The sequence below is a fragment of the Enhydra lutris genome, unplaced genomic scaffold (genome assembly GCF_002288905.1).
Source record: "Enhydra lutris kenyoni isolate GAN:26980312 unplaced genomic scaffold, ASM228890v2 scaffoldscaffold42, whole genome shotgun sequence".
NCBI lineage: Eukaryota > Metazoa > Chordata > Mammalia > Carnivora > Mustelidae > Enhydra > Enhydra lutris.
Window position 1 is genome coordinate 3,538,395 of NW_019154126.1, and position 22,005 is coordinate 3,560,399.

At 36.3% G+C, this 22,005-nt stretch overlaps 1 protein-coding gene across 1 annotated transcript in view; it reads right to left on the reverse strand.

Annotated features, from left to right (window-relative positions):
• Positions 1–22,005, reverse strand: part of LOC111155496 (MLLT10, histone lysine methyltransferase DOT1L cofactor) — a 234,588-nt gene that overhangs the window by 78,753 nt on the left and 133,830 nt on the right. The window contains exon 9 of the mRNA XM_022515655.1: positions 12,117–12,212. Coding sequence (XP_022371363.1) covers positions 12,117–12,212 — 96 coding nt within the window. The remainder of the gene's footprint in view (positions 1–12,116; positions 12,213–22,005) is intronic.

A 22,005-nucleotide genomic window follows, 5' to 3' on the forward strand; every position in this document is an offset into this window, starting at 1 on the left:
CACCCAATAAATTAATTAAATTTTTAAAAAAAAAAAAAGCACTTAACAAAGGGTAACACCCATTCAAAATAAAAACTCCCAGCAAACTAGGAATAAAAGGGGAACTTCCTAAACTTGGTAAAGAATATATATACAAAAAGCTAACATCATGCTTAATGGTGAGGAACTAGGTTTCCCACTAATATCAGGAACAAAGCAAGGATGACTCCTCTCTCACCACTGCATTTCAACATCATACTGGAAGTCCTACTTTATATAAAAAGACAAGAAAAGGAAATAAAATATACAGTGGGAAGAAGGAAATCAAAGTGTCTTTTTTCAGAAAGGATGGTGACTGTCTACATACAAAGTTCAAAATTACTAACCAAAAACCTCTTGGAACTAATAAGTGATTGTGTAAAAACTGCAGAAAACGTTAATATAAAAAAGGAAAACTGGTGGCTCAGTTAAGCATCTGACTCTTCATTTTGGCTCAGGTCATGATCTCAGGCTTGTGAGATCAACCCCCATGGACGTGGAGCCTGCTTAAGAATCTTTCTTTCCACGGCGCCTGGGTGGCTCAGTGGGTTAAGCATCTGCCTTCGGCTCAGGTCACGATCCCAGGGTTCTGGGATCGAGCCCCAAATCGGGCTCTCTGCTCCGCAGGGAGTCTGCTTCCTCCTCTCTCTCTTGCCTGCCTCTCTGCCTACTTGTGATCTGTCAAATAAATAAATAAAATCTCTTAAAAAACAAAAACAAAAACAAAAACGAATCTCTCTTTCCCTGTCCCTCTGTCGCCCTCTGCCAAGAAAAAGAGAAAAACTGCTTTCATATACTAACAGTGAACAAGTGGAATTTTACATTAAAAACACAATATTATTTACAATACCACCTCTGAAAATTAAAGTTTAAATCTAACAAAATATGTATAAGGTTAAGGTCTATATGAGAAAAACAACAAAACTTCTATGAACAAAATCAAAGAACTAAATAAATGAAGATATATCCCAACTTCATAGCAAAACTTAATACTGTCAATATGTCAGTTCCTCCCAACTTGATCTGCAGATTCAATACAATCTCTTTTTAAAAAATATCTATTTATTTATTTGCGAGAGGGAGAGCGCATGTGCGTTTGTGGGTGCATGTGTGGCACACTCCCACCAGCAGGGTGTGGGCAGAAGAAGAGAGAAGCAGACTGGAAGGCTCAGCACAGAGTCCTATGTGTGACTCAATCATGGGACCTGAGCTGAAATCAGCTGACCACTCAACTGAATAAGCCACCAGGCATCCTGAGATTCAGTACAATTTCAATCAAAATTCCAGCAAATTACTTGTGGGTACTGACAAACTAATTCTAACGCATATATATGAAAAGGCAAAAGAAAGAATAGCCAACACAATATTAAAGGTCAAGAAAAAAGTTTAAGTACTGACATTACTCGATTTCAGACTTCCTTTAAAGCTACAGTAATTAAGACAGAGTAGTGCCATTGAAAGAAAAAACAGATCAATGGAACTGATAACAGAGTTCAGAAACAGACCCACATAAATACAATCAATTGATCTTTTAAAAAGTTTCATTTATTTATTTTAGAGAGAAAGAACAAGCAACAGTAGGGAGGGACAGAGGGTAAGAGAAGACTTCCCCACTGAGTAAGGAGCCCAATGCAGGGCTTGAGCTGAAATCAAGAGCTGGCCACTTAATCAACTGAGTCACTCAGGTGTCTCAACTGATTTTTAACAAAGGTGCAAAAGAAACATATTGGCACTAAGACAGACTTTTCAATAAAGAGTACCAGAACTGAATATCCATATGCAAAAAATTAATCTAGACACAAGTTTATTTACAGCCTTCACAAGAATTAACTCAAAACGGATCACAGATTTAAATGTAAAATACAAAACTATAAATCTCCTAGAACATGGGAGAAAATAAGGATAATCTTGGGTTTGGCAATGACTTTTCAGATATAACACCAAAAGCACAATCCATGAAAGAGAGAATTGGTAAGCTGAACTTAATTAAAATTAAAAACTTCTGCTCTGTGAAAGACATAGTAAAGAAAATGAAAAGATAAGCTACAGGTTGTTAGAAAATATTTGAAAAGGACATAGCTGACATTTTCCACAAAACCTACGACAAATAATACTAACATTTGTATGGAACCACAAAATACCCCGAACAGCTAAAGCAATATTTAAAAAGAACAACAAAGCTGGAAGTATCTCAAATCCAGTTCTCAGTTATCTACTACAAAGCTGCTGCAAACAAAACACTACGGTACTGGTACAAAAACAGACAACACATAGAACAGAACAGAGAAGGCAGAAATAAACCCATGCCTCCATTGTCAATTAATCTATGACAAAGGAGGCAAGAATATACAATGGGGAAAAGACAGTCGCTTCAATAAATGGAGCTGAAGAGGCACCTGGGTGGCACCTTAGGAGCACTTAAGCGGCTGCCATAGGCTCAGAAGAAGAAGCCAGGGTGGTCCTGGGATCAAGACCTAGGCTTCTCGCTCTGTGCTCAGTGGGAAGTCAGCTTCTCCCTCTCCCTTCGCCCCTCCCCCACTCGTGCTGGCATGTACTCTCAACTAAATAAAATCTAAATAAATTAATTAATAAATTAATGGTGCTGAAACTGGATGGCTACATTCAAAAGGATGAAACTGGACCAATTTCTTACACCGTACACAAAAATAAACTCAACATGGATTAAAGGCCTAAATGTGAGACCTGAAAACAGAAAATTCCTAAAAGAAAATGTAGGTTACAGAAACATTTTTCTAGATATGTCTCCTCAGGCACGGAAAATAAAAGCAAAAATAAACTACTGGGGCTTCATCAAAATAAAAAGCTCTTGCACAGAAAAGGAAATCATTAACAAAACACAAAGGTAACCTATTGTGGGGCGCCTGGATGGCCCAGTCATTAAGTGCCTGCCTTTGGCTCGGGTCATGATCCCAGAGCCCTGGGATCCAGCCCCGCATCATGCTCCCTGCTTGGCAGGAAGCCTGCCTCTCCCTTTCCCACTCCCCCTACTTATGTTCCCTCTCTCACTGTCTGTCTGTCTGTCTCTCTCTCTCTCTCTCTGTCAAATAAATAAATAAATAAAATCTTAAAAAAAAAAAAGAGAGTACACTTACCATGATGAGCACTGAGTAATGTATAGAATTGTCAGATTACTATTAAGAAAAAAAAGGTAACCTACTGCATTAGAGCATATCTGTCAATGATGTATCTGACAAGGGGTTAATATCCAAAATATATAAAGAAGTTATACAACTCAACACCAACAAAAAAAGGTGACTGAAAAATAGACAGAGGATCTGAATAAACATTTTTCCAAAGGTGACATATACAGATAGCCAACAGACACATGAAAAGATGCCAAACGTCACTAATCATCAGGGAAATATGCAAATCAGAAACAGTGAGATATCACCTCATACCTATCAGAATGGCTAGAATCAAAAGAACAAGAAATAACAAGTGTTGGCAAAGATGTGGAAAACAAAGAATCTTTGGGCACTGCTGGTGGGAATGTTAAATTGTTATAATCACAGTGGAAAATAGTATGGAAGTTCCCAAAAAATTAAAAGCGGAATTCAGAAGACGACTAGATAACCTTATTTACATATAATAAAAAGTTCTCTACTCCTCAAAAAAAATTAAAAATAGAAATACCACATGATCAGGGGCGCCTGGGTGGCTCAGTGGGTTAAAGCCTCTGCCTTCGGCTCAGGTCATGATCCCAGGGTCCTGGGATCGAGCCCCACATCAAGCTCTCTGCTCAGCAGGGAGCCTGCTTCCCTTCCTCTCTCTCTGTCAAATGGATAAATAAAATTTAAAAAAATATTAAAAAAAAAAAAAAAAAGAAATACCACATGATCCAATAATTCCATGACCGGGTAGTGGGATTCAAAAAAATACATGCACATCCTTTGCTTATACCAGCTTTATTTATAAGAGCCAAGATATGGAAGCAACCCAACTGGCCACTGATAGATGAATAAAGAAGATGTGTTATATATACACATATGGAATGGAAAGGAATACACAATGGAATATTACGCAGCCATATAAAAGGATGAGAACTTGCCACTTACAACAACATAGATGAACCTACAGGATATTATTACACTAAGTGAAGTAAGTCAAACATCTCCTTATGTGTAGAATCTAAAAAAATAAATGAATAAGCAAGCAAAAAGCAAAATCAGACCTATAAATACAGAGAACAAACCAATGGTTGCTAAAGAGGAGGGACATGGGGGTAAAAGCAAAATGGGTAAAGGGGAGTAGGAGATACAGGCTTCCAGTTATGGAAAGAATAAGTTATGAGAATTAAAAGATACAGCACAGGGAATATAGTCAATGGCATTTTAATAGCATTATATGGTGAAAGATGATAGCTACACTTGTAGTGAGCATAGCATGACACAGAGTTGTTGAATCACTAGGTTTACAGCTGAGACTAATCCAACACTGTGTTCTCAACTGTACTCTAATAAAGAGAGAGACAGAGATACATGATAAAAAAAAGATTTATCCGAAATATATAAAGAACTCTTAAAAGTCAACAATAAGAAAACAAATGAATTGATTTTAAAAAAAGAGCCAGAAACCTGACACCTCATCGAAGAAGATATACAGATAGTAAGTGAGCATAAGAAAAGAAGCTCCACATCCTACATCAGCAGAGGAATGAAAATTTAAACAGTCGGATACCACTATACACCTATCATCATGGCCAATATCCAGAACAATGACACCACCAAATGCTGGTGAGGATGTAGAGAAAAACGAACCATCAAATCACTCATGGGACTTGAAGACTGTTTGGCACTTTCCTATAAAATTAAACATACTCCTACCATATTTTCCCACAATCACGCTCTTTGGTATTTATCCAAAGAAAGTGAAAAATTACATCCACACAAAAACCTGCACATGGATGTTTATAGAAGCTTTATTCCTAATTGCCGAAACCTGGAAGCAACCAAGATGTCCTTTTGTAGGTAAATGGATAAATAAACTGTGGTATATCCAGCCAATGAAGTAACAGTCAGTCCTAGAACGAAATCAGTTATCAAGCCTTGGAAAGACATGGAAGAATCTTAAATGCATATTACTAAGTGAAAAAAGCCAGCCAGAAAAGGGCATATACTGTAAGATTCCAACTATATGACATTTCAAAAAAGGTGAAAGTATGGACACAGTCAAAAGATCAGTAGCTGCAAGGGGCTGGAGGGTGGGAGGGATGAATAGCTGGAAAACAGAGGACATTTCGGGCAGTGATTTTCTGTATGATACTATCATGGTGGATACATGTCATTATACATGTATCCAAACCACAGAACACACACCACCAAGACTATGAAGTTTGAGTGATAATTACGTGTCAGTGCAGGTTCACTGATAGTAACAAACTTAACACTTTGTTGAGAGGTGTTGATAATAGGAGAGGCTATATATGTGTGGGAATAAAGGATATATGGGTTATCTCCCTCTCAATTTTGCTGTGAATCTGAAACTGCTCTAAAAAATATAATGTCTTAAGATGTTTTTAAAAAAAGACATGGAGGAAACTTTAAAGCATATTACTATTAAAGAAGTCAATCTGAATAAGCTACAAACTATATGATTCCAACTATATACAACATTCTAGAAAAGGTGAAACTATGGAGATAGTAAAAAGATTAGTGGTTGCTGGGCTTGACAGGAAGGGGAAATAAACAGGCAGAACACAGAGAATTTTCAGGGTAGTGAAACTATTCTGTAGGATACCATAACATTAAATATTTTGAAAAACCCATTGAATACGGCCTTATAACACCAAGAGTGAACCCCAATGTCAACTACGGACTTTATAGCTTGTAATAAATGTAGCACTCGGACAGTGGTACTAGAGGGTACACTGGAAATCTCTGTACCTTCCATTCAATTTTGTTGCAAATCTAACTGCTCTAAAAAATAAAGATTAGCAGTTGCCAGAGGCTAAGGGAGGAGGTGTGGAGTGGGGGGGGAAATGGATGAACTGGTTTTGTTTTGGTTTAAGTTCACATAAGCTGCATTTTAAAAAAATAAATAATAACTAGTTGTCTGCCACTTGGCTGCCAAGCAAAATTTCCCCACCCACACAGCACTTAAATTTACCCATTTATCTAATCCTTCTTTAATTTTTGTGCGTGGGAACTTCTTCTGGGTGTTCACTTCCTAAAAATGGAAATGCACAAATTTACTTACAAATTTTCAAAGTTGAGTATTTATGAAAATGTCAGTGCAAAACATGTATTATTTGCAGGTTCTAAACTAGAAAGTACAATTCCATTCTACTGAATAGCTAACACCTCTAAAAATTCATTTTAAATTTTATTAATTTTTTTAAAACTGCCTATCTCAGAAAAAAGAAAGGCCTCAAATAAATTCTATCATCTCATACCTTAAAAAATTAGAAAAAGAAGAATGGAGTAAACCAAGAAGTGGGAAGGAAAAAATAAAATCAGAGCAGAAAAACTAAAACTACTGAAAACTAAAATACAAAATAATAAGATCCAACAGAGAAAATCAATGAATACAAAAGCTAAAAATTTAAGATCAATAAAATTCAAACTCTAGCAAGCCTAGACTAGAAAAGAAAAAAAGATACAAATTGTCAAAGGTACCGCAAGAACAGATAACCTAAATAGTCCTCTAGCTATTAAAGAAATGGATTATAGTTTTAAAAACTTTCCCAAGAAAAACTCTATGCCCAAATGGCTTTAAAAGTAAATCCTACCGGACATTAAGAAATAATACCAAGTCTAGACAAACTCTTCCAGAAAACTGAACAAAACTGAACATCTGGCAACTTAATCTGAGGCCAGCAATTATTTTTGCAAACAAATCCAAAGACATTCTAAGGAAAGAAAACTACATGGGTGCCCAGGTGGCTCAGTCAGTTAAGCGTCTGACTCTTGACTTCACCTCAGATCATAATCTCAGGGTGGTGAGATCAAGCCCTTATCAGGGCTCTGTGCTTGTCATGGAGTCTGGCTGAGATTCTCTCTCTCTCCCTCTGCCATCCACAGACTCACACATGTGGACTCTCTTTCTCTCTCAAAACAAATAAATGACATCTTTAAAAAAAAAAAAAAGAAAGAAAGAAAGAAAGAAAGAAAAACATAGGCCAAGATCCCTCATGAATACAGATGCAAAAATTCCTTTAAATTTCAAAAACCTGAATTCAATAATATTTAAAAATGGTAATGTATCAAGGCCAGGTGGGATTTATCCCAGGAATACAAGTTTGGCTTAATTGGGGGGGGGGGTATCAGTCAATGTACTTCACCACATTAACAGATTAAAAAAGAAAAAAATAACTATCATATTAATCTATCAAAATATGTAGAAAAATTATCTGACAAAATCTAATATCCATGGCTGATAAAAACTCAGCAAGCTAGGAATAGAAAGATACTTCCTAAACATCATATATAATGTTAAAGGATTACTTTCCCCCAGGGGACCTAGGTGGTTCAGTTGGTTAAATGTGGGATTCTTGATTTCGGCTCAGGTCATAATCTCAGGGTCATGAGACTGAGCCCTCTCATGGAGTTCCAAGATTCTCTCCCTCTGCCCTTCCCTCTGCTCATGTTCTCCCTATCTCTAAAATAAATAAAATCTTAAAAAAATTTTTTTTCAAAGTAATTGTACAAAGCAAACATGCTCAGTCTCACCACTTAAATATTTAACAATATAATAAGAAATAAGGGGCAGATCAGAAAGGATAAAGTACAACTATCTTATTTGTAGTTGCCATGATCATATGGGAAAATCCCACGGGATCAGTTAAGCTACTAGAAATAAAATTTCAGCAAGTTTGCAAGATACGAGATAAACATAAAAAAATTTAAAAATGTATTTCTATGTACTAGTAAGGAACAATCAGAAATTGACCTTTTAAAAAAAGATCATAATAGTATCAAAAAAGATCAAATATTTAGGAATGGAGCTGGAAAAAGATGTACAATACCTACACACTTGCTGCTAAGATAAAGAAATAAATGAAGAGGTATACTCTTTTCATGAATCAGAAGACTCAATATTGTTAAGACACCAATTCTCCCTCAATATGATTTGTAGACTCAATGCAGTTTAAATCAAAATACAGGCAGTTTTATTTCTACAACCTGACAATCTGATTCTAAAATTCACATAAAAACAGAACAATTCTATGTTGATAGCCATAATGACTCTGAAAGAGAAGAATGAAGTCCGGAAGATGGATCCTACCTGACCTAACTGGTTATTATAAAGCTACAGAATCAAGATAATGTGGTATTAAACATAAAAGCAGATAAACAGATCTATGGAGAACTGATACATACATGGTCAAACGGGTTTGAACAAATGTAGGTAAAGGCAATTCAGTGGAGAAAGGACAGTCTGTCCCATATGTGGGTCTAGAAAAACCGGTTATCTATATAATTCAATAGATAAGTCATTCAATAAGTGGACTTAGATGTATAACTCATATATGCAAAATTTAACACAAAATGGATCATAGGCCTAAAGGTGAAACATAAAAAATATAAAATTTACAGAAGAAAACATATTTTAAAATGTATATACTGAACATTTAATTAACGTGGGGGTCATGGGTTCAGGCCCCACACTGGGCTCCACGTTGGACATGAAGTCTACCTTAAAAACAAAAGTCTGGGGGCGCCTGGGTGGCTCAGTGGGTTAAGCCTCTGCCTTCAGCTCAGGTCATGATCATCAGGCTCTCTGTTCAGCGGGCAGCCTGCTTCTCCCTCTCTCTCTACCTGCCTCTCTGCTTACTTGCCTGCCTCTCTCTACCTGCCTCTCTACTTAAAAAAAAAAAAAAAAAAGTCTGTTTAAGTCACTGAGAGGGAAAAATACTTGCAAAAATAATGTATCTGATAAAGGACTTGTATCCAGAACACATAAGGGCTCACAAAATGCAGTATTAAGAAAACAAACAAGCCAGGGATGCCTGGGTGGCTCAGTGAGTTAAGCGTCTGCCTTCGGCTCAGGTCAGGGTCCTGGGATCAAGTTCCACATCGGGCTCCTTGCTCAGCGGGAAGCCTGCTTCTCCCTCTCCCCCTGCCTGCTGCTCCCCTGCTTATGTGCTCGATCTCTGACAAATAAATAAAATCTTTAAAAAAAAAAAAAAAAAAAGAAAGAAAGAAAACAACAAGCCAATAAAAAAAGGGCAAGTAGTGGATAGATCTGAGCAGACCTTCACCAAAGAAAATAAAGAATGTCAAACATGCACATGGAAAGGTGTTCAACATAAAGCAGTCATTAAAGAAACGCAGACTGAAACCACAATGAGAAACTACAGCATTCACACTAGGAATGCTAAAACTACAATGACCGAGCATTCCAAGTGTTGCAGACAATGTAGAGGAAAAGGAACTCTGGTACACTACCAAAAGAATCATCGAATGGTACAACTATTTTGGAAAATAGTGGAATACCGTCTTTAAAAATTAGGATGTACTGGGGCGCCTGGGTGGCTCAGTGGGTTAAGCCGCTGCCTTCGGCTCAGGTCATGATCTCAGGGTCCTGGGATCGAGCCCCGCATCAGGCTCTCTGCTCAGCAGGGAGCCTGCTTCCTCCTCTCTCTCTGCCTGCCTCTCTGCCTGCTTGTGATCTCTGTCTGTCAAATAAATAAATAAAATCTTTAAAAAAAAAAAAAAAAAAAATTAGGATGTACTTACCATGTGACCTAGTTATTCCATTCCTGGGTATTTATGCAATAAAAATATGTTTGTAAAAAGATATGTATAATGTTTCCAGTAGCTTTATTTGTAAGAGTCAAAACTGGAAAACAATCTGAATGTCCATCAATTACTGAATGGATAATCAGAGTTATGTCCATGTATTAGAAAGTATTCAGCAATAAAAAGAAATAAGCTACTGATACACACAACACAGATGAATCTCAAAATACTTACACTGAGTGAAAGGAGTCAGATAAAAAAGTGTACATACTGTATGTTTCCCATTTTTAACATTCTAGAAAGTTCAAAGTAGAACTTTCAGATTTTTCAAGCAGGCCCAATCTAATCTCATGAACCCCTGAAGAGAACTTTCTCTGGCCAGAAGCAGAAGAGATGCAATAGAAGGAAGATTCCAAGGGTGGAAAGGATTCAACAAGCCACTGCTGGCTCTGAAATGGAGAGGCACATGTGCAAGGACTGAAGAGAGCCTCTAGAACTGAAGGGCAGACCCCCAGTTGAGAGCCAGAAAGGAAATGGGTATAAATCTAACCACCTGAATGAGCTTAGAAGCACCTGCTCCTATGGCCAGGTGAGAACCCAGGGCATCCAACTCCTTGATTTCACCTTTGAGAGACCCAGAGTAACCAGCTGAGCCCACCCAGTCTTCTGGCCTACAGAACAAGAACATAATAGGTTTGTATTTTTTTAAACTGCTAAATTTGTTCCAACAGCAGGAGAATACAAATACCATATCCAAAACTGTTTTTCTTTTTCTTTTTTTTTTTTTTAAAGGAGGGTTCTTTGTTTACTAAAATAACCCAGTGAGAATATCTAGGAGCCCCCTATCCCGAGATCCCCTCCTCTGCCAGACCCTTCACCTCTGACTTGCTCTAGAACTTTGTGGTCACCTGGTCTACCTCAAGCATTCAAGCACCGAGCCTCCTCAGTTCTCAGGGAGGCTACAGTGGCCACACCAGTTTCCATTCCCACCAGCAGTGCATGAGGGTGCCTTTGTCTCTACATCTTCTCCAACACCTCTTGTTTCTTGTGTCCTGATTTTAGCCATTTTGACGGGTGTGAAGTGATATCTCATTTCCAAAACTGAATTCTTCATCTTGCCCTCAACCTACCACACCCACAGCCTTTACCATCTTTGTTAACAGCAATTCCATCCCTTCTAGTTACCTGGCCCAATACCCTTGGACTCTTCTTTGGATCCTCTCTCTCTCTCTCTCTCTCTCACACACACACACAGCTCTCATCTTCTTTATGAGAAAGCTACTTTTAAATATACTCAGAATCTGATTACCTCTCACCACCTCCACTGTCCACACCATCTCTCTCTGCATTACTGTAATTATCTCCTAATGGCCTTCCTGCGTGCATCCTTGACTCTCTATAGTCTATCTGCAATGAAGAGCCAGAGTTCCTTACAGTACCTAAGAGAGATCATATTACATCTCGGTTCAAAACACTTTTCACTCAATGGCTCACTTTTCACTCAAACTAAAAAACCAAGCCTTTCCACTGGCTTACAGAGCCCTACATGACTGGCCCCCTTGCCCAGCCTCCTACTGTACTTCCACCTCACCCCTGCTACCTGTGTCGCCACTGTCTTTCCCTGTCTCCATTTATTTTCGTATTAGGTATACAATAATAATCTTATTAATATTTAACACTTACTATAATAACTATAATACTTCCTATGAACCAGATTTTATTACGATTGCTTTGCCTATACTATCTCACTCAATTCCAGTAATTATTTCCTCCACTTTACAGAAGATGAAACTGAGTTACAAAGAGGTTAATTAACCTAACAGCTCTTTCAGTAAGTGGTGAAGCCAGAATTCAAAATCACAGGTGGACAAAACCCACTCTACAACCCAAATTCTTTTTTATTTAAACACTGTGTTTTATTTTATTTATTTTTATTTTTCCTAAAAGATTTTATTTACTTATTTGTCAGAGAGAGAGAGAGAGCAAGCATGCAAGCGGGCAGAGTGGCAGGCAGAGGCAGAGAGAGAAGCAGGCTCCCGGCTGAGTAGGAGCCCAATGCGGGACTCAATCCCAGGGCCCTGGGATCATGACCTGGGCCAAAGGCAGCAGTTTAACCAACTGAGCCACCCAGGCGTCCCTACAGCCCAAATTCTTAATCTTAATGATGCCCTCCCCAAGCGGTTAGGCTTACTTAATTATTTTTCAAAAACAAGTATAGAATAAACAGAAAGTAGGATAAAGGACTAAGAAATAGGAATCCTAAAGTGCTTAATGTAGGGTTAAAGAGGCAGGAAAAGTTAAAGGGAACCAGACACTGGGAATAAGAACATTTCTTAAAGGTAAAAGCCAGCACACAACTAGTTCTTATATAAAACAAAATATGGCACTTAAACTTACTTTCTCTGTGGTAACAGTCAAAGAAGGAACCAATGCAGGTGACGGTTCTGGTTGCTTCTTATGTTTCTGTTTGTGTTTGTCCTTTTCCTTATATTTCTAGAAATGAATAGAAATAAGATCCAATTTAAATATAAATTATAACCATATACATACAATAAAGATGAGTTTCTTCCATAATTGTTTAGTAATTCAAAATGTTAATGAATACTTGTCAAAAAATAAAAAGATGACTTCTGCTGATCATGCTTTATTATTTTATAAACAATACTAGTAATATGACATTACTAGTGTAAGTTAAAGTGACTTCAGCATACTTACTCTTAACCAACCTAAAATTATATATAAACAACTGAAACCCATAATCATTTGCTACATTTATATCTGGCAACCTGTATTTTCTTCTTGTTAAAAACACCAAATACTTCTGTGTACATTTTATGAACTGCACTTTAAAATTAAATAGCAGTCTGACATGCAATATCACATTAGAACAGTGTCAGATTCTACATCACTATACATTAAATTCTATGGCCCACAAACTAGAAACTCAGGCAATAAATTCTTTCCTAGGTTTACTCAGAAAATGAATGAATTGGGGGGTCTGGGTGGCTCAGTCTGTTAGGAATCTGACTTTTGATTTTGGCTCAGGTCATGATCTCAGAATCATTAGATTGAGCCCAGAGTCAGGCTCTGTGCTCCGTGGGGAGTCTACCTAAAATTTCCCTTCCTCTCCCTCTGCCCTTGCTCACTTACATGTGTGCTCTTTTCTCTCTCTTTCCAAACATAAATAAATAAATCTCTAAAAAAGGAAATGAGTGAATCAGCTACGTTTAACAAAAAATAGATACTCTGAAGTTGTGGTGTGCTATTTTCACTCTGAAGTACTAAAACTGATGAACTGAATATAAGAAAGAATTCAATTAATTACAAGTTAATTACATATTAGGAGCCCAACTTTATTTAACAACAAAAAATTTTAACCAAACTGTTTTTTCAATTGTTTGAATCAGTATGCAAGAATCAGTATTGGGTGTGAAATTTACTATCATTTAAAGAGTTACATTTTAATTGCAACAGATTTTAATAATGATCCACCAATCATGCCTCTGTTTCTTTGTAGTAGGATGTCACTGCTCCTTCCATCATAAGATGTCCTCTTCTCCACACACATAAACCTGGGTTAGCTTTGTGACTTGCTTTAGCCAAGAAGATATGGAACAGTGATGTACAAGTTCAGGAGCTCAAGGCTTTAAAAAATCTTAAATGGCTTCCACCTTTGCCCTCTGGATTCCAGCCACCATGTAAATAATGAGTTCATATTCTCTGACAGAGAAGCCAAGTAGACAATGAGACCCTATGGAGAAGAACTGAAGTACCCAACCTTATAGACAGCACCAGACATGCAAGTAAGACTATCTTGCTGGAATTATTTAGTAAAACAACTTAAAAATGTCAAAAGAATATCATAACATAACATAACAACCCTATCTTACTCTACCCCACCAGCCACCAGTTGAATGTAGCCTCACGGGTAAACCCAGCTGATACCACATGAAAGAAAGATGCGTTGTTCCTGCTAAGCCCTGCCTGTTATAAGCCACTGTAAGTTATGGGGTGCTTTCTCAATTAACAGTAGCTAACTCAATCAGGACTAGAATCCACAACTGGGTACTAAGAGTTAAACAAAGTATAAATTACAATCTAATTTATAAATATGAGGTTCAAATGACCCTGGATCTATACATTCTATATCAATATTTTTCTCCCATAAAGATAATAAAGAAGGCTTTTCTGTCCGTCCTGTTCTACTTCCCAAAATGGCTTTTATTTGTCAACGGTAGGAGAGCTGGGATGATTTAATAGTAAATGACCCAAGAAGGTAAACACACACTTAAAACATGGAAACTATTTGAGAGTAAAAGGCAAAGTATGCACATGTACATACATGAAAGTGTGAACATACTCATGGGATTATACAGAACTCTGGTCCTATGTGATAAATCAAGAAATGTATCCTGAGACAAGAACTGAAAATGTTCAGTGGAAACAGACTGAACACATTAAATTATTAGTCTGTAAAATATGAATGAGAGCAGTCTGATTACTTTCATTACTTTCAATAATATACAAAGGACAACTTATGTGATTTTACCCTGGAAACAGTCTGGAGGTTTCTCAAAAGGTCAAAATAGAACTCCCCTATGACCCAGCAATTGCACTACTAGATATTTACCCAAAGGATACAAAATTACTGATTTGTAGGGGCACATACACCCTGATGTTTATAACAGTATTATCAACAAACTGTGAAAAAGAGCCCAAATGTCCACAGACTAATGAATGCATAAAGATGTGATACACACACACACACACACCCCCATAGGAATGTTACTCAACCACAAAAAGGAATGAAACTTTAACATTTGCAATGATGTAGATTGAGCCAGAGAGTATTATGCTAAGTGAAATAACTCAGAGAAAGAAAAATACCATATGATATGACTCACATGTGTAAGAAACAAATGAAGATGGGAGGTGGAGGGGAGGGAGGCAAACCAAGAAACAGACTCCTCTTTAGAGAACAAACTGAGGGTTACTGGAGGGGATATGAGTGGGGGGATGGGTTTAAACAGGTGATGGGGATTAAGGAGGGCACTTGAGATGAGCACTGGGTGTTGCTATGTAAGTGACAAATCACTACAGCTGAAACTAATATTACACTGTACGTTAACTAACTAGAATTTAAATAAATATCTGGAGAAAGATTCAAAAGAGAGAGAGAGAGAGAGACAGGCTGATTTTAATACATCAATAGAACAAAACGAGTTTCTAGAAAAAGACTCAATTATATGTAAATAGGAAGGGTTTCCAAATCTGTAGGGAACAGCTAAAATTACAAAATAATGGTAGTAGAAAAACTGGTAAATAATTTTGGGGAAAATATCTTACTCAAAATAAAACAAAATCCAGATGGATTATTTAAACCATTATGTGACATTTGAAATAATCCAGAAGTCTGGCAGGAAATATTTTTGAAATCTTTAACTTTTAGGAAGAAAAGACTCTTCCAAGTATTAAAAGAAAGTAAAAACTTAGAAAGGGAAAAGCAGTTTTAGTTATTTAAATTTAAAATGCTTCTACATCAATTTAAAAACAATTAAAAAGCAAAATCCTAGAAAATGAGTAAAATCAGTATGTCCTATATATAAGCACTATTTAAACTTTTTTATAGATAAAAAAAAAACCTACGTAAATGCCACAGAATAATGTACAAAGAACAACTCACGAAATAAAGAGTCACTAAACAACACAAAAAATGTGCAACTCAACTATTAAAAAAGTAAAAGTAGTATTTTTCTCTCACCTAGTGATCAAAATTGTTGGGTTTTGTATTTTGTGATGTTTTTTATGATAAGACCCAATATTGAAATGAGCACTTGCATACATCAGAGAGATTATAAATATGTGAAGGACAATTTTAAAAGCAAGAATTAGAAACAATAAAAATGCCTTTTGTCCTAGTAATTTCACTTCCAGGAGGTGAACAAAAAAATAATTTTTTTAAAGATTTATTTGTCAGAAAGAGAGAGAGGGAGAGAGTATGAGAGCACACAAGCAGGGGGAGTGGCAGGCAGAGGGAGAAGTAGGAAAGCCCAATGTGGGAATCGATCCTAGGACTGGGAGCTGAAGGCAGATGCTTTACCAAGTGAGCCACCAACGCATCCACGAACAAAGGTTTAAGTAAGTTGTGGTGTGGTGTGGTTTATTACAGTACTATTTGCAATGAGAAAAAAACCTGAAAACAATCTGAATATGCAAGAACAGAGCTGTGGTTGAAAAAATTACTATAAAACCATGTAACAGCCATTAAAATAAGTATATTCTGAAGGACTACTTGGGAGATTTAGAAAAATGGTTAATATGAGTTTGTTTTTTAAATGTATTGTGCATGAACAGAAAACAGCCAAAAGGAAATAAACAATACTGAACATTTTTTACGTAAAGCCATAGGTCAAGACAACCAGTGTCACTCCCAACTGAATCAGTGTGCACAATTAACAATAAAAATAATCAGAATTATACAAACACATAAATTATCTCATTTAATCCTCAAAAGAGCCCTACGATGGCCCATTTTTATAGCTCAGAAACAAATCATTTAAACAACCACAAAGTAAACTCTTTTACCTACACCCCCAAAGAAACTTAACTAAACTTTTAAAAAGCAGACTTTTTTTAATTAAAAAAAAAAATAGATAAGGTATCCATGGTGAGAAATTTTAACATGGAAATTTGAAAGAGTGGGGAAAGGAAGGAATGAGAAGGAAGGAGAGAAGGAAGGGAAAGAAAAATTTCTATTTTAAAGTAGCTTTAGTTCCAGGATGAACTTTCTTTCCATGTAAAGAAACTAAGGAATGAATTATACAGGAGTTTTTACATTTAGAATTTCCATGTGCAAACTGAAAAGGGTGAAGAAATTCTTAAAGGAAAATTAAAGGATAAGAAAGTAGAGATAGTACTTAAATTTATTTCTTTAGACCCAAAGAAATTAAACAGATCTAAGAGAGTTTTGGAAGTACACACATACTCACTGAACCACTGACAGGAATGTTTAGGATAAACCAGAAGTAAATTCTAGAAGGAATGCGATCTCGAACAAGCTTGAGCTTACTTACCAGAAAAATTCTAGAGTAAATTTTTTTTAAGATTTTTTCTTTTTATTCATTTATTTGAGAGAGAGAGAGAGAGCATAAGCAGAGGGAGTGGCACAAAGAGTGAGAAGCATACTTCTCACTGACCAAGGAGATCTACATGGGGCTCAATCCCAGGACCCGGGGATCCTGACCTGAGCCATCCAGGCACCACTAGAGTAAATTTTTTTCCCCCTAGAGTAAATTTTTAACAAAGGTTAAAAACACTAGTATGTAGTAAAGAGTTTCATTAAGTGCCAAGAAGAGTTCATCAGGGAGCTGAATATTAGAAAGTAATACATAGCCATAACATTAAAAAAAAAAAAAGTTATTTTAACATAATTCAATTCTGTGATGGAACTGAATTTCCAAAAAGGAAAGCGTGCCTATGTTTAAATAACTCTCAGAACTTAAAAAGGTGATGTGAAATCGCGTTATATTTTTCCAACGTTAAACAAGTGAAAAAGCAAACGAACAAAACCAGCAATCAATCAATCAAACAAGAAAGCCAACAGCAACTGAAATTGGGAAGATGGAAAAGACAGGTAATAATTCATTAAACAAAAACTGGCAACCAAGCAATGAAATAGATTTTAGAAACAGAGCAGAAACTGTCCCAGTCTGAGCTATAGGATTCAGCTATTAATCTTACTATTTCCAATTCCTTAAAATTCCTAGAATACCACAAAAACTCCCAAATCTGGAAAGAAGAAATCTTTTTAGTTCTTTTTCTGCCTGAAGAGTAGGACCAGCTTCAAGGCAGAAATAGGAAAAAATAGGAAAGAAAGACATGAAGAGTGATGAGGTGCTAACTCTGAAAATCAAGGATCTAGGCTAAGAATGAATTATATAAAATCTGAGGGTATTCTCCCATAGGAATGAGAAACCCCGACACAGCAAAAAGATTAAAATCTAGTACAACACGTTTAATCAAGTATAAAAAGAGATCTAGGCCTGGGCTTTTACCGAAAACTTGTATTGTCCTACCTGAGCTTTTATACTGAGGCCTTACCATTCCGTCTGTCTTCAGAAAGAGACAAAAATACTTATTAGCCCTTACATACCTCAACATAATAAAGACCTTATATGAAACACCTACAGCAAATATCACACTCAATGGTGAAAACCTGAGAGCTTTCCCCTAAGGTCAGGAACAAGACAAGATGTCCACTCTCACCACTCTCACCATTTATTCAACCATTATTCAACACAGTACTGGACGTCCCTGCCACAGCAATCAGACAACATAATCAGACAACATAAATAAATAAATAGCATCCAAACTGGCAAGGAAATGATGACATGCTGTTATATAAAGAAAACTTTAAAGACTCCACCAAAAAACTACTAGAACTGCTACTAAAGCCGCAGGATACAAAATCAATGCACAGAAATCTGCTGCATTCCCATACACTAATAATGAAGCAGCAAAAAGCGAAATTAAGAAACAATCCCACTCACAACTGCACCAAAAATAATAAAATATCTAGGAATAAACTTAACCAAGAGGTGAAAAACCTGTACTCTGAAAACTGTAAAACACTGATTAAAGTCAAAAGAATGGAAAGAAATGGAGAAACATTCCACACTCATGAACTGGAAGAACAAATATTGGTAAAACGTCTACACCACCCAAACCACTCTAAACATTTAATGCAATTCCTAACAAAATACCAACATTTTTCATAGAACTAGAACAATCCTCAAATTTATATGGAACCACAAGAGACCTCAAATAGCCAAAGAAATGATGAAAAAGAAAAACTAAAAAAAAAAGAAAACTAAAGAAAAAGAAAAACTTCCAGATTTCAAGTTATATTATAAAGCAATTAGTAATTAAAACAGCATGGTACTGGCATTAAAAATAGACACATAGATCAATGAAATAGAACAGAAAATCCAGAAATAAATCCACAATTAGTGGTCAATTAATAACTGACAAAAGAGGAAAAAGAAAGTATCTTCAACAAATGGTTTTGGGACAATCAGACAGCCACATGCAAAAGAATGAAATGGGACCACTTTCTTTCACCATACACACACAAAAAAACCCTCAAAATTGATTAAGGACCTAAATGCGAAACCTGAAACCATAAAAATCCTTGAGGAGAACACAAGCAGAAATTTCTGCAACACCAGCCATATCAACATTTTTCTAGATATGTCTCCTGAGGCAAGGGAAATAAAAGAAAAAAAAATACACTATTGGGACTATCTCAAAATAAAAAGCTTCTGAAGAGTAAAGGAAACAATCAAAACTAAAAGGCAACCTACAGAATGGGAGAAGACATTCGCAAATGACATGTCTGATAAAGGGTTAGTATCCAAAACATATAAAGAACCGATACAGCTCAACTCCCAAAAACCAAATAATCCAATTAAAAGAGGCAAAAGACATGAACACACATTTTTCCAAAGAAGACATGTAAGTGACCAACAGACACATGAGAATATGCTCAACATTACTCACATCAGGGAAATGCAAATGAAAACTACAACACCTCACACCTCTCAAAATGGCTAAAATCAAAAACACGCCAAAGAACAAATGTTGGCAAGGATATGGAGAAAAAGGAACCCTCCTGCACTGTTGGTAGGAATGCAAACTGGTGTACCACTCTGGAAAGCAGTATGGAGACTCCTCAAAAATCAAAAATAGAACTAATCTATGATCCAGTAACTGGATTATTTGGTATTTACCCAAAAAATACCAAAACATTATTTCAAAGGGACACATGCTCCCCCATGTTCACTGAAACATTACTTACAGTAGCCAAACTATGCAACAGCCCAAGTATCCATCCACAGATGAATGGATAAAGAAGATGTGGTGTATATTCACAATGGAGTATTATTCAGCCATAAAAAAAAAAAAATGAAATCTTGCCATTTGCAACAACATAAATGGGGCTAGAAAGTACAATGCTAACAGGCAAAACAAATCAGTCAGAGAAGGACAAAAACCATAAGCTCTCACTCATATCCAGAATTTAAGAAATAAATGAGCAAAGGGGGGGAAAAAAGAGAAAGAGGGACAAACCAAGAAACAGACTCTTCACTACAGAGAACAAACTGATGTTTACCAGACAGTAAGTGAGTGAGGGGATGGATGAAATGGGGGACAGGATTAAAGAGTATACTTATCATAATGGAAAAAAAAAAATACTTCACCTTCAAACCCTAGTCTTAAAATGGTAAGAAGAGATACAAGATATTACCTGAATCATAGTAGAGCAAATGCCTAAAAAGAGCCTCCCAAGCGTAAGTAAGATGAAGAACTACTGCACAGCCAAATAAAACAACATAAAGAGCATAACATGCATAAGATAACCAAAACTCTCAACCTAGGAGTAAATATAACTCAGCATAAAGATATTTCTCAAAACTGCCCCATACTAAATAAAACTTACTTTGAACATAAATTCATAAAAAAACTCAATAATGAAATGACAAAACAGGAAAAAAAAATTAAAAATGAGGGACTGAGAACCAAAGTAATTTAGACTAAAAGAGAAGAGGTAAACAGAAATAGCAAGGAAAAGAATATACATTATTGAAAATAAAAATACTGCTAAAAGGCTTGAAATAACCACAGTATACAAATGAAAAACAGCAGATATTAAAGCAGTTGAGAGGAACTAATAGCGAGGATGCAGAGAGAGAGGCGAATCCTTTCACACTGTTGGTAGGAACGCAAGCTGGTACAGCCACTCTGGAAAACAGTATGGAAGTTTCTCAAAAAGCTAAAATTAGAGCTATCCTACGACCCAGCAAGTGCACTATTAGGTATTTACCTCAAAGATACAAATGCAGTGATACGAAGGGACACCTGCACCCCAATGTTTATGGCAGCAATGTCCACAATAGCCAAACTATGGAAAGAACCCAGAGGTCCATCGAAAGACAAATGGATAAAGAAGATGTGGTGTATATATATACACAATATAATACAATATTACTCAGCCATCAAAAACATAAAATGTTGCCACTTGCAATAACATGGATGAAACTAGAGGGTATTATGCTAACTGAAATTAAGACAATCAGAGAAAAACAATCATATGATTTTGCTCATATGTGGAATATAAGAAACAAAACAGAGGAGCATAGGAGAAGGACAGGCAAAATAAAACAAGACAAAATCAGAGAGGGAGATAAATCGTAAGAGACTCAATCACAGGAAACAAATTGAGGACTCCTGGAGGGGAGAGGGTGGGGATATGGGATAACTGGGTGACGGACATTAAGGAGGGCACAGGATATAATGAGCACTGTGTGTTATATAGGACTGGTGAAAAACTGGGGTGCCTGGGTGGCTCAGTTGGTTAAGCATCTACCTTTAGCTCAGGTCATGATCCCAGGGTCCTCGGATGGAGCCCCACTTTGGGCTCCCTGCTCAGTGGGGAGCCTGCTTCTCCCTCTCCCTCTGCCACTCCCCCAGCTTGTGTTCTCTTTGTCGTATGAATAAATAAAATCTTTAAAAAAAATTAAATTAACCAATCCTAGAGAAGTCTAGCCTCTGAATTTAAGCAAAACAGCAAATTCCCTATTGCTTTAGCAATATTCTGTTATAGCTGAGAGCATCTCAACTGGAAAGATAATGTTTGTTGTTTGGTTTTGTAATCTATTATTAAATTTCAAGTTATATTTTAGGAAATAATATCTCTTGTGGTAAGAAAATTTTCTTTGAAGTTCAATAATGTTACCTATTTTACTTCACTTTTTCTTCTATATAACCAACTAAATCTGACTTTAGTATTTTTTAAATATTAATAGCAAAATTATATATTATATATTATATAATATTATATTAATAGCATTACATCGCCTTAACAAAATAACTTTTACCGATCTAACCATCCTTAGTTTTTCTATATGTATGTATAAAAATGACATCTAGAAAGCTTACTTAATAGTAATGATGGCTATTTCTCAATGGTGGAGACTGGAGAGGGTATTGTTTTTTTAAATTAACTTAAAATTTTTAAAATGTTCTGCCTCATTTGAATTTTTTGTAATTACATATGGCATAACAAAAAGGATGGCTAAAATGAGGTATACCAGCTATTCACTAAACCCATTTCTTTTTCTTACTAAGAATATAACTAGATACTTCCCAGCTTCCTTTGCAGTTAATGTGGTCATTAGGTCCTAGCCAAATAAAACCTGAATGAAAAATGATGTAAACAAGTGTTGGA